General features: G+C 33.1%; 1 protein-coding gene across 7 annotated transcripts in view; it reads left to right on the top strand.

Annotated features, from left to right (window-relative positions):
- LOC143084803 (uncharacterized) overlaps positions 1-10,637 on the top strand; it is a 47,316-nt gene extending 36,679 nt beyond the window's left edge. For 5 of the 7 annotated variants that reach the window (XM_076260854.1, XM_076260852.1, XM_076260848.1 and 2 more), the window contains 4 exons: positions 1,997-2,132; positions 4,441-4,525; positions 5,257-5,484; positions 7,096-10,637. In XM_076260854.1, the coding sequence (XP_076116969.1) occupies positions 1,997-2,132; positions 4,441-4,525; positions 5,257-5,484; positions 7,096-7,383 (737 nt within the window). In that variant the 3' untranslated portion in view covers positions 7,384-10,637. Of the gene's footprint in view, positions 1-218; positions 243-1,996; positions 2,133-4,440; positions 4,526-5,256; positions 5,485-7,095 lie in introns of all 7 variants that reach the window. The other 2 variants (XM_076260853.1, XM_076260851.1) reach the window with 1 other exon arrangement.
- Positions 10,638-14,797: the final 4,160 nt, after the last annotated feature.

The raw sequence follows: 14,797 nt of genomic DNA, 5'->3' as shown, positions 1-14,797 counted from the left end.
TACTAGTGTTAATAGGAGTTAAGTGCTGAAGGTACTAACATACTACTTTTAATGTTCTTGTGCTAACACATGTTGATTGTTTACTAAACTTTATGTTATTAATTAGAGCTAGTTTTTTTTAGTAATCCTGAGTTACATGTGTTAACAAAGACCTGGGTAAAATCAATGATATATATATCAACCATGAATTATCACAGTAGTTTATTTGGTAATTTCAGGATCTGTAACACTTAGCATTGTGGGTAAATATGAAATGTATCTAAGGAAAGAGGGAGAAACTATTGAATGATGACTTACAATCAGTTATTGGAAGTGGGGATAATAAATTTAACACTACTGCCAGGGAGAATTAATTTAACACTTTTGTCTGGGAGAATTTAATATTCTGTTTCTTGGATACATCCCTTATATTTTTAGAAGTTCTCTTTACTATATAATATATGGCACATCTCTTTCTGTAAAATTTGTATTTTATCTTTATATTGAGAATGCTCAATGTTCACCCTGTGATAAAGTTACATGTCTTTTTCTAAGTCAGTTTTACAGACTAAGAGCCATTGGTTTGGCCCTCATATAAAAGTTTGATCACCATATGGGCAGGATAAGCTGTTCTGAGATACTGATTTTAGATGTATTTCAGAGAGAATTACTATGTGACATATAACAAATGAAAGATAAATGAAACATAATTCATAGCACTACTGATTCTGATACTTTGTAAATTTTAATTTAGAGTTTTATGGTGCTAATGTTTATATGTTCGTCAGATATCAACTACCTTATGATCAAGGCTAAGTGTAATGCAAGAGGTCAATTCTCTGTTGTTAAAAGTTACATTGTAACATTGTATGTCAGAGTTCAATTGATGTTCAAGGCTAAGTGTAATGCAAGAGGTCAATCTTCTGGTGTTAAAGGTTACTTTGTATATCAGAGTTAAATTTTCTGATTTCAAATGTTAAATTCAAACAACAACAATTACATTTGTAGATTTTTGTTTTAATTATTTCTGGTTAGATGTTTAAGCTATTTACCTACAGTCATGTAAATAGGCCCTGTAATAGAAGAGAAATTTTTAGTGATTACAATAAAATGTAGTAGTCAGTTATATATTTACTGTATGATCACTCTCCATTCTTGATGTTGACGCTTTGCTTTAATAGATCAGAAATACTATGACATGGCCAGTCTCTGTTATCTTGCACCACATATTGATAGATGCTTTGTAGAATTAGCAGAGACCATTTATTAATGCCTGCAGTCATTTAATAAATTGCATTTAAGGAATTACATAAATATTGCGTTTCCATGTTAGATAACCTTTAAAAATTATAATGATTCTTGAAATACAAGAACCAACATGTAAAACCATATTGATTTATGATACTGTAAACAGAATATGAGGATAGAATGCTGTACAATATATCAATGAGAGATTAATACTATATACACTTTTTATGTTATGTTTTTGTATAGCATCCATACTTATCAGTTCAGAATTTAAACATTGACAGACAAACATTATTTCACATGCTTTATGTTAATAGGATCATAGTTGTAGTCACTTTCATTAAAGTCATTTAGTTAATTATTAGTTCTCTTTTCTAAAACTAGAAGAAATATCCGGATATATATATATGCATGTACTTTATAGGACAAGTGTCATTCTTAAGCAAGAAATCAGATTACTGAAATCTCTGCAGGAGTTTATATTATCCCTATTTTTCTTTTGGATTTAATATAGGGGTAAAAAGGGGGACACATTGATCCTTTTGTGGGAGGGGTGAGAAGATTTGACATCTGACATACTACCCTTTTCACAGATTTATTGATGATGTTTTGTTGCTGTTGAATTTTATATTATGATAGTCATATAAAACTTGTAATTTTGATATATCTTTATTGCTAGTATATAATACACAGATATGTTATGTATGTTAAACTCCTTCTCCTAGTTTTTATAAGGCTTCATAATGTAATGGTTTATTGTTTGTTCTAGATATTGGTTTCCACCGAGAACCAACCAATCAGGCAGTTCAAGCTAGATCACATACCAAGTACATGAACCTGAACCCTGAACCAGTGACATCACAGACGACCTATAATAATAGAACTTATGGTCAAGAGACTTCATGGTACCTATTTACACAACTAACATATAGATATAAGGAGATGCGGTGGTATGAGTGTCAATGAGACAACTCTCCATTCAAGTCACAATTTGTAAAAAGTAAACCATTAAAGGTCAAAGTACAGCCTTCAACAATGAGCCTTGGCTCACACTGAACTGCAATCTATAAAGGGCCCTAAAAATGACTAGTGTAAAACCATTGAAACAGGAAAACCAATGGTCTATAATCTATATAAAAAAATTGAGGGTGCCACAAAACCCAGTGTCTACTTTTGCTGTTAGTTGCAGGGTCAACAAAAATGGGGAAAACATTATCAAACATTTTCCTCTAGATTGTATCTTGGGATTGTAAGTAGCTTCTGTGTAAGTTTGGTAAAAACCCAGGATGGTTCATGAATCTAATAAATGTTTAAAACTTTAACTGCAGACTGTGTGTAATGTTAACCAGTTAACTGGACGAAAAAGTAAGTCCGTTTATAAGTAATATATGGAAAAACAGGAAATATATTTTTACAAAATTTTCTTCTAGATACTAGTTTTTTTATCATAAACAACAAGCTTCTTTTCAAGATTAGTACAAATCCAGGATTGTTTAAGAAAGTAATCAAGATTTTAAAAACTTTAACCACAGAGTGAATGTAATGTTAACTGGCAGAAAAAGTCCATTTAAAAGTAAAAGATGGATAAACAGATTTTTTTTTTTATTAATTTACTTCTGGATACTATCTTATGGTCATAAACAAGCTTCTGTCTAAGTTTGGTAGAAATCCAGGATAGTTTAAGAAAGTTATTAGAATTTAAAAAACTAAAACGACAGAGTAAATATTTGTGGACGCCACCGAGGCTGATGCTGATGACAATAAGGGAAAGTAGGATCACTATGTCTCATTTATGTGACAAAAGTCACAGGCTCATCAAAAACAATAAATCACACAGGTACATAGCATAGCAAATATATATCTCATGACAGAAAGGCAAATTTTACATTGTCAACTATACACATGGAAAAAAGTATTGCAACACCTTGATTTTTTAAAACTTGAAAAACCAATCTCTTATTTTGGATGGAATATGATAAAATATTTGTAAAATAATATTGAAACGTAGTTAATGATAACATTGGCTTTAAAATAAACAAAAAATGTATGAAAAAAAAAGTTTTATCTAACCAAAATTTTTATAACAAAATGAAGTGTTTTTTGTACAAAAAAATGCATTTTACAACTTTTACTGTAGTCGAACTTTACAATGTTAGACATTTCAAAATTAATCTTAAGTTGATTGTTCACATCATGGTTGATCGTTATACGCCAAAGAATTAGTACTTTGTGCACAGCCTCCATTCAAACGGATAACCGCATCTTAACGTCTTCTGATTCCTGCCATAAGTCGACTAATTTGTTGCTAAGCTAGCAGCAACCATTCTTGACTAAGGGTATTGTTTATTTCATGACTTGTTTGAACTGGGGTGTCCTTTCGTGCACTTTACGCCCAATAGTGTCCCATATATGCTCGATATGGTTCAAATTCGGGCTACGATTGGGCCAAGGAAGATAAACCGAGTTCTATTGGAACAATAGATCTTCCTCCACGACGCTAATTGCCAACTTTGGCGAGCTCTGCACTATTTTGTATACGGGCATCTGTGTGTCTGTTCGTAGACAAAGGTCCCCGAAATTGTAGTATCGCACGATAACCAGCAGCGATGAGCTGATCTCGAACAGTTCTTGTTTAAAGGCTCCTGTATGGTCATCATTCTCTTTTAAGGATTGTATTGTTTGCAATGGGTTTCCTTCTGACTAACCTTCATTATGCTTTATTTTCCCTAGCATATGTTATAGGGGGTCTTCTTGACCTCGGTAGGTCTTTAACATCGTTTCTTGCCTGATTTTTATTCTCAAAACGACTTTTAGTGGAATGGTGATGACCAACAATACGTGCAATTATCACAGCGACATACCTGCTTCTCTCAGCTGATTATCTTCCATCTTGCTACAGTTATGAGTTGTGTATGACCAATTACAAGGTGTCAATCACATAAATTTATAAACTTGGTTATTTTAAGTGTTGAAAACAATGAGGATAAAAACATATGTTTTAGTGTTTACGAGTACAGTAGCTGCATGTGCAGATAAGAACTGATAGAGTCGATATTTATTGATTAAACTCAGGTGATATTCAAATAATGTTTAACTAGTTCTATTTCTACAAATTATTTCAAAAAAAAATAAAAAGTTTTTTTTTAATTTGAATTTCAATTTGGTGTTGCAATACTTTTTTCCATGTGTATATTTACCAATGTTTATTTTTAGGCGACCTATTGAGAACACAGAACTACAGTCAGGTTCTGTCATGCATCAACTCGCAAAGAAAAAAAAGAAAAAGAAATTTTTACAGGTATTTATTTTCTTTCTTTCCACAACAAAATCCTCTGAAAAAAATAATGCAAAGACTAAAAACACAAATAGAAAGTGAATGCTCAAGACTGAGAAAAGGAAGTATAATAAAAAACAAAGATAAACACGATGTTTTTACAAAAAATCCTAGATAAAAATTGATCATACTTTTACTGGAATCTTTATGATTTAAGTATTTTTTTGTGAAATTCATCACAATTTAATTCTTAGGATGTATCAGCAATTATTGTAATTGGAACGTTATCTTGTTTTCTGTGACAGGCCTCTTTCTTGACCCAAAAATAACAGTAGTAATTATTGGGAGAACTTTGTGTCCCTCATTTTCATTTGATGGTTTATAATCTTTAAGGTTGCACTTTACCATGTCAGATGAGCATTTTGACAATTGCTTTCTCTTCAGTAACGCTTCAGAAAAAAAGTAGGTAAGACACATATGGTGTCTGGAGTAAAAAAATGGAGATAATGATTCTGCAGTTTATATTAATGTGAATTTTATATTTTGAAATGAACATGTGCATTGAATTTGGTTTTGTGCTTTAGAACTGATATTGTTCAACTGAGTTTGTTATTTTAAGGAAAGTCACTGTTACGTAATGTTTGGGAAGATATCGCCCCTTCGCCCTACTAGTTAAAGGAGAAGGAGATAGGTTACGAGAACATAAAACAATTCTCTAGCTTTCTGTAGACTGTATTTGTGTTTTGATTTTACAGATACTAGCCAATGATAACATGGGAAGAGTAACTCCAACCAGTCGCTTTAATCCGTCACGGACAACAAGTCGGATAGATTTTGAGCAGATGGACGAGGATTCATGTGAGGCTCAGATATCTGCCAGAGAACCTCTACAAAACAGAGATTACATGTCTAAGGATATGTATGAAAGTAAATACGGCAAACAAATATCACTACGGAAACGAACAAAGACACCAATAGATAAGGTGAGGATTAAGGCTCATAGTGATAAACCTTATATATGAGGACACAAACGAACTCTAATTTTGAAAAGATATTATTTTGAAATTTGAACTCTTGTCTTGTACAGAATTTTAGTGGCATTCTTGATTTGTTAAAATGTTTATATCAAACATTTTACATAAGATGCTAACAAAAAATGATAAAAGTCTTTTTAAGATTGAAAGATATTTCATTAATAGGATTCTTGGTCATATTACATACACTTTTTGTCAAGCCATCAAACTTTCCTTCAATCTTTTCTGAGATTTTACAGTACTAAAGGACAGTATGAATTCATATTGAATTGTTTTTAATTGTTCAATATGTTGAAGGAACTAAACACATTTTGTCACAAATTTCTTCAGTACTTTTGAATAGATTGATTTCATATTAGTCAGCAGTTTTGAAAGTGATGAGTTGGAACATGAGGGGGCTTTTCAAATCTAACATGTTTGTGTATAAATATCCATAGCAGGTTTAGAGGAGTGACTGACCATTTTTCTTGATGCAGTATCTTACAGGGTTTCCCCTGGGTCAATTATTTTTTTCGCCACCTCTTTCGCCAAAACAATATGTTTTTCGCCACTTTATTATTTTTTTCGCCAAGTAACATAAATATATTTTTCGTTTAAAATTTACCTTTTTCCTAACCCCTCCCCCTCTTCCCTTAAATAAGATAATTTTGCCCCATTGTGTCTATGATTATTCTCTCAAACTTATTTTAGAGTCTACATTGTACTAAGAAGTGGTTTTTACAACTAAACAAAAGCTTTTATCACATGAAATTGATCCCTCATTTCATATGTAGTCATTACATTGAAGGGCTACTCTCATTCGCGGGGCTGTTCCCAACCTTTTGGATAGATTTCTTCATAACGACGGTTTTCTTTTCTTGACCATCGTAAATGAAAAAAGTTGAGACGTAAAACTATGCTTGAAACACGTGTGTCACTCAACCGACTTAAAAGTAGTCTCCCTAATAAATTACCTATATTAAAGTCAAAGGATAATTAAAGTTTAAATTTGAGATTTTTCTTGCTTTTGAACATTTTTCATCACAACAGCTTTCTGTTCTAAACTATCTTTAAAAGGAGAGGAGACGTCAAAAGTTTGCTTCAAACACGTGCGTCGTAAAGTGGTAAATAAATTCTTTTTGTGACTTAGCGGAAGCCATTTAACTATATCATTTTGTCAAACAATTCAATCAACACCTAAATATTAATTAGTCCTTTGTTGTCGATAGCTATAAAATGCAATCAGCTGATTATTGATTTTCTGTCCAAATCTTAATGAGGTCAAGGTGAATTCCGAGTATTGTGTGATCGGTTAAAGTCTGAGAAACTTGAAAAAAGTAAATAAACAAGATGGAGGAAAATAAATCGCTATATATATTTCTTTCGCCAAATTCTTTCGCAAATGACAAATTTTAATCGCCACAATTATTATTTTTTCGCAAATTGCGAAAATGGCGACCGCCAGCGGAAACCCTGGTATCTTACCTCATAATTCCTGTATTAACATTGGTATAAATTTACTAAAAATCAACCACCAATGATTATAGTTATAATGAATTCCTTTATTCTTTTACTTTACAGAATCCTCGATTACAACCATTACAAAAATCATCTGGAGTTCATTTACTACATCTAAATACCCATCAATCAACATTGACAGGAATGGACCAAGTTTGGCATCACAATAAATCTGAATCAGACACACGCCTTACAGGGGTGGACCTTAGACCTGGCTGGTTATCTAGGCCTGGATCTGTGTTAGATGATAATCAGGACTATTACTCACCACGAGAACCAGGGGAATTAAGACCTTTAAAAAGTGGAAAGGGCAAACCACACATCGATTATAGGGGCAGGGACAACACATAAATGTTCATCATATGTTTCGAAGGAGAGCAAATGTTCAGCAAGGACAAATGATGGAAGGAAGGCTGTTTCAAGTCACCTTTTCATTGGTTCACTGAAAGGAATATTAGTAAGATCGAATAAAATTGTTCTTTCTTGTTAATGCCTGACCCAATTTACAAAATTTTGTTAAAAGAAATAAAACAAACTGATTAAATTTTTTAATACAAAACCCCTAAAAATTCTAATGGAAAATTTCAAGCTATCTTCCATTTGGATGTGATCAAGCTGGTTTCCATTGGGTGATGGTTAAGCTATCTTCGCGTTGGGGATTGTCAAGAACTATCTTCCATTAAGTGATGGTCAGGCTGTCTTTCATTGAGAGATGGTCAAGTTATTTTCTGTATGAAAGAAAGTACAGCATTATTAGGAGATGGTCAAGCATAGGTAATTTGATTGACAATAACTGTAACACCACCATATTTAAAGTGAAAATATGTAAATTTATCAACTTTTCTATGATTCAAACAATCTGAGTATTATGATACTATATTATGAACCACTTATGTTGAGATTATAAAAGAAAGAATCAAAGTTTAACAATAAATAGGAAATGTTTGTCTCTTTTTTCTGACCTTCAGTTTTTGGACTTGTAACAGCCTTCACTGTATGATAGTATTGAAGTGATCATAGACTGATGTTTGGAGGGAAAATATCATTTCTATAAGTATATATTACCAAAGTATATTGTAATAATATTGTCAAATCAAGTGGCTTGATACAGATTACAAAAGAATGTAGGGAACATAAATTAGGATCCCTACCATGGATATGTAACAAAAGAGAACAAGTCTGGTATACACTTTTATATACATATCAATACTTTTATATGATGGTATTTATTTTACTACATTCGATTTTGATTTGTATCAAACATTTGATTGAAATTTGAAATATGATGTATACAATTGTCTGCATACCTGACGTCAAGACTTCCACTAGAACCAATGTATCAATGTAGGGGCTGTCGTGACATTACAGTGAAGTGATTGTTTTTGCTCTATGATAAAAACCTGATTGTGACTTTGAGATAGAGAAAAGCAATCATAATGTTGTTCCCTTGCCCATGAGATGTGATTTAGTGTCATAAACTTATACACCATATTCTTTTCTGTTTGTTATTTTAAGAGCATAACCACTTAGTGATTTAAATAAAAGCACGTGTATCTCCAAAGGATGAAACTTCAAGTGATCTCCTACTTATAAAATAACTTTTTTATCTTATTTTTAGTCACAAAATCTCCTTTACAAAGATTTGAAGAAGTGGAGACATTTTATTTAAGATTATTAAAAGAGAGTTATTTAAATAATAAATGTGCTATTTATGTTGAACTATCTGTAGAATTAGTGATAATGTTATGAAGTGCTCAAAGCTGAAATCACCTCTCCTCTTGATAAAAAATTGATTTTATAATGTAGTAGTGGACTTTCATTATTCTAACAATGGAAAATTTGGAATATGTTGATCCTAGGATATGGCCAAGATTTTGAAGCTTTTAGGTCCATTGAATCAGCGATTAATGACAACATCTCCAAAAAATACTGTTTTGAATCCAATGATGTTTATTTTAAAGAAATTGTTTTAACATATCATCAATTTGTGGCTATTGAAATTGATCTATTTAAGAACCAAATTGTGGCCATTTTGATAAACAGGTACATGATAAAAGTTGAAATTATCCCCACATTGGGTAATGATTTGACCATCATTATGACTATTTTGACCATAGACAGTTATTATGACAGATCATCACTGTTTTGACTTTACCCAGTTATTATGACGGACCATCATGTATGCAGATAATTGGTACAGATATATGAATTGTGTTCATTTTATTTCATTATTGCTGCTTTTAATTGTATCTTGTGATATCTATACAACATATAGAAGTGTTTTGATAATAGTACCTATTAGACATATGTGATATAGAATTTATACATTTTATATTTTGTTTTATCATATCAAGTTGTTGCTTTTATTTATTTGTAAAATGGCCATGAATTTTATTGTTTTATAAGTTTCCACATTCTAATAGATTAGATCATAATTTTAATGTTTGTAATTTTTAAACCAAACTTGGGGACAAACTTTAAGCAGCATCATTTTGAAGATATACTCCATATATGAATCATGTTTGACATATTAATAGTCCCAAATCAAATAATATTTTCAGTATAGCTGACCTATTTAAACTTATTTAAAGGTCATCTGATGATGAGGAAAAGTGATACAATATGTTTTGAAACAGTTCACAGTATACTAGATCTAAATGATTCCAAGGTCATTCCTGGAAAAATATATATATGTAATGCAGGCCATTTATTGTTTATACTTTTAAGTTATGGACTTTTGAGCTTGACATATTTTAAAGCCACCTCTCTTGTTGAAGACGGTATGTTGCTCTCAAGATGTCATCAGTTTTTTTCCTTGTCTAATTGAAACAATACCCCACATCTTCATTCACATATATTTTTTTTGACGGTTAATCATATGTTTCAAAGACGCATGATTCATATATGGACAGATGCTTCTAAAAGACTCTAACTTAACATTGGTAACAAGCATTATATTTACACACAGTATACTCAGTTTTGGGAACTTTCAGTATTATAATTTATATGTATGTGATTCTACCTCAGTTAAAAGGATCCATTGCTTTAATATTATCTTAAGACTTAGAACTTAGTGAGATAGCATTTTACAACTTATTTAAAAGGAGATTAATCTGAAAACAAATATTATTCTTAAATGAATTTAGCTCAGGTTCTTATTCTGTTTCATATGAGATTTTAGTAATACATTTCTACAACTACTTTTTCCTATAATTTTATGTTTTATACTCAGTTACACATATCACTTTAAACCTTGAAACTTCTGTTTACTATTTCTTACTCTTTGACAACTGTAATATTTTTGCAGCATTTTCCATGTATTATCATTTATGTTTGTTGAACTGATTTTCTATGTACATTATGGTTATCTCTTTATTTTTATGACAGTAAATCTAATACACAGATAGTTTTGACTATCAGTACAATTTTAAATTTCTATGTACAGTCAAGAGACTATTACTTTGAAATAGATGTTTTTTCTAGATTCATCTATATGCTGCAACATTGTCCCTATACAAATGAATATACATTTAAACCGTCCATAATTAAATATTTATGTGCCATTGTTATATTAAGGATGAAATGAATAAATTAAAATGATACTATTTGTTTGTTATATAAATTTTGTCTCTGGGAGGGAGACACATATATGTTGCTCTCTGGGAACTGGGGCAGTGTCTTTGTGTTGAATTAAATAGTTATACCCAAACTCCAAAGAAGGAGAACAAAGTAAAATAAAAAAAGTGGTGGATTAAACCTAGTTTTATAGCCAACTAAACATCTAACTTGCATATGACTTGCATTAAAACTAGTCTGAACCCGTTCGTCTGTCCGTCTGTCCGTCTGTTACAAAGTTCTGTTGCATTTCCCCCAGCAACTGCAAGTCGTAGAGCCATGAAACATTCCAAGTAGCATAAACTGGTTATTCCATAACATATAGTTTTTTATGTCTCGCCTTGACTGGAGTCAAAAAGCTAGACAGGTATGCTGTATCCGTTGTCGGTGGCGTCGTGGTTGTCAACAATGTATTAGTTTGTGGTTAGGTCTAGCTTATGGTGAACAATAAGTGGCATGTCAATTCTATTTGGTATGAAGTTGTAAAAGAATTGGCACATCTTATTTCCATGTTTTTTTTTGCCCTGCCCCCTTAGCCATGTTCTATTCAATTTGATACTTGCTAATTTTCCATGTATTAGTTTGTAATTAGTACAGTTTGTGATGTTCTCTCACTAAATAATTCAAAATTTGTGCCATCGAACTAGTACAATTAAGTCTGCCTCATATCTTGACTTACATCTAGAAATTGACAATGATGGTCGGTTGAAAACAAAACTTTACGACAAACAAGATGATTGCAGCTTCCACAATTGTGAACTTTCCATTTCCATATAGCAACATTCCAGCAGCGCCTGCATACTGAGTATATAGCTCCCAATTGATACGATATTCCCCCGCTTGTATTTCCTATCATGAGTTGGTTGACTGTTACGGAACAACTGTTTCACATATGATATTGGATATGTTTCTTACGTCGTAACTTCAATCCCCTTCCCTTTTAAGCTCACCTAGCCCAAAGGGCCAAGTGAGCTTTTCTCATCACTTTGCGTCCGTCGTCCGACTTCCATCCGTCGTTGTCGTTAACTTTTTACATTTTGAACTTCTTCTAGAGAACCACTGAATGGAATAAAACCAAACATGGCATGAATGTTCCATATGAGGTGCTGACCAAGTGTTGTTACTTTGTAGCCGATCCATCATCAAAGATGGCCGCCAGCGGGGGACTTAGTTTAACATAGGACTCTATGAGAAATGCATACAAATGACTTCTTTTAGAGAACCACTGAATGGAATGAAACCAAACATGGCATGAATGTTCCTTATAAGGTGCTGACCAAGTGTTGTTACTTTGTAGCCGATCCATCATCCAAGATGGCCGCCAGCGGGGGACTTAGTTTAACATAGGACCCTATGGGAAATGCATACAAATGACTTCTTTTAGAGAACCACTGAACGGAATAAAACCAAACATGGCATGAATGTTCCATATGAGGTGCTGACCAAGTGTTGTTACTTTGTAGCCGATCCATCATCAAAGATGGCCGCCAGCGGGGGACTTAGTTTGACATAGGACTCTGAGAAATGCATACAAATGACTTCTTTTAGAGAACCACTGAATGGAATGAAACCAAACATGGCATGAATGTTCCTTATAAGGTGTTGACCAAGTGTTGTTACTTTGTAGCCGATCCATCATCCAAGATGGCCGCCAGAGGGGGAATTTGTTTAACATTGGACCCTATGGGAAATGCATACAAATGACTTCTTTTAGAGAACCACTGAATGGAATGAAACCAAACATGGCATGAATGTTCCTTATAAGGTGCTGACCAAGTGTTGTTACTTTGTAGCCGATCCATCATCCAAGATGGCCCCAGCGGGGGACTTAGTTTAACATAGGACCCTTTGAGAAATGCATACAAATGACTTCTTTTAGAGAACCACAGAATGAAATAAAACCAAACATGGCATGAATCTTCCCTATGACATGTTGACCCTGTGTTGTTACTTTGTAGCCGATCCATCATCTAAGATGGCCGCCAGCGTGGGACTTAGTTTAACATAGGACCCATGTGAAATGCATACACATGACTTCTTTTAGAGAACCACTGAATGAAATAAAACTAAACATGGCATGAATGTTCCCTATGACATGTTGACCATGTGTTGTTACTTTGTAGCCAATCCATCAACCAAGGTGGCTTCCAGCAGGGGACTTGGTTTAACATTCCCATTAACATTCCACATTCCCCATTTCCATACTCAATTTTAAATGTCTTTTAGAGAACCACTGAATGGAATGAAGTCAAACATAGCATGAATGTTCCTTATGACATGTTGACCATGTGTTGTTACTTTGTAGCCAATCCATCAACCAAGGTGGCTTCCATTAGGGGATTTGGTTTAACATAGGACCCTATGGGAAATACATACAAATGTCTTCTTTTAGAGAACCACTGAATGGAATGAAAGCAAACATAGCATAAATGTTCCTTTCTTAATGAGGTGCTGGCCAAGTGTTGTTACTTTGTAGCCAAATTTTCTCTTTTTATATGATTTCAAAAACCCAAGTAGAACTAGGTGAGCGATACAGGCTCTTGAGAGCCTCTAGTTATGAATGTGACCTACCGAATTAGACAATTTACCAGGTTTGTAATAACATTAGTAACACGACAGGTGCCACATGTGCCAGTATCTGCTTACTCTTCCAGAGAACCCGAGATCACCCCCAGTTTTTGGTGGGTTGTGTGTTGCTAAGTCTATAGTTTTCTATGTTGTGTCATGTGTACTTTTTTTTGTCTGTTTGTTTTTATCATTTTAAGCTATGGCGTTATCAGTTTATTTTCGTTTATGAGTTTGACTGTTCCTCCGGTATCTTTTGCCCCTCTTTTATTGGGAACCACTAGTAGTAGGTGTATTTAGGTCAGTTAGAACCCGACATCACCCCCAGTTTGTGGTGAGTTTCGTGTTGCTTAGTCTTTAGTTTTCTATGTTGTGTCATGTGTACTAATTTTTGTCTGTTTGTTTTTATCATTTTAAGCCATGGCGTTATCAGTTTATTTTCGTTTATGAGTTTGACTGTTCCTCTGGTATCCTTAGGCATTGGCATTTCTCATTTACACGAAAATTATTTGGCTCCACCCCCTAAGTCATGGTATTTTGACTTTGACAAAGTTACCGTATTAGTTTGTGATATAAGTAAGTTCAAGGCGAACCATTAATAATAGACCAATGTTGATTTGTATTCAGTTGTATAAGCATTATCACTGTCATTTCCATAGGCCCGACCCTTAGTCATTGTCTATCGACTTTGAAACTTTTGCTCAATTTAAGATTAACTCCTAATGTTAAATCCATGATATTTGGTATACAACTCTCATGTCCATATCTATGTGATGACAGTTTATGTACTTTTGTTTTCACATTGTTTTTCTACACAAAAGCGATGACTACTAGGCTAGTGAAGTCTTTCTTCTGTTATAGTTCAATCTAAAAACACATTGCAAATAATATAAGCCATGTCTAGATGTGAACATACTCCTTGTACCTCGCAATGAAAAATATAAATTGTGTGAATAAATAAAACAGATATTTTCCAAGGTCTGTCTTGAGCTGAACGACAACAGAAACTTCCCTAAACGACAAACATTAAGATAACCCTCAGAGGGTTTAGTAATTGAAACAATCACGTGCACACGTGACAATAATCTGTCAACCATTATGTATTGTTATGTGATTGCAGATCTGCATGACAGCACATGAATAATTTCTCGTGACGAACAGAATGCTATGTTTAGGGTATGACTCAAAAGAGATAATTTCTCGTGACGAACAGAATGCTATGTTTAGGGTATGACTCAAAAGAGATAAAGACTAAACCAATGAAAGCAATATAATAAGTCAACATACATGGACACACTGCTACAAAGATGAACAAGTTCAAGTGCACAGCAAGTTCAATAAAACTAAACTAAAAGTCTGAATCGCTCACTTAATAAAAACATGCAACGATGTGGAGCAACATTTGATCTAGATCCGCTTGGCGAATATTTAAAAATAAAGTCATATAATGACAATTAAACTCGATAAGCAGTCAAATGAAGATTGACTTAACTATATTTTTTGTGTATATATTGTCCTGCTCAGATAATGTTTCTTCATTTCTTTTATGGATAACAAAAACGTTAGTTTGTTACGTTAAGAAGAC

This window comes from Mytilus galloprovincialis, chromosome 8, assembly GCF_965363235.1.
Source record: "Mytilus galloprovincialis chromosome 8, xbMytGall1.hap1.1, whole genome shotgun sequence".
In the NCBI taxonomy this organism is placed as follows: Eukaryota; Metazoa; Mollusca; class Bivalvia; order Mytilida; family Mytilidae; genus Mytilus; species Mytilus galloprovincialis.
The sequence above is the reverse complement of the archived record's forward strand: the minus strand, read 5'-3'. Positions and strand labels throughout refer to the sequence as shown.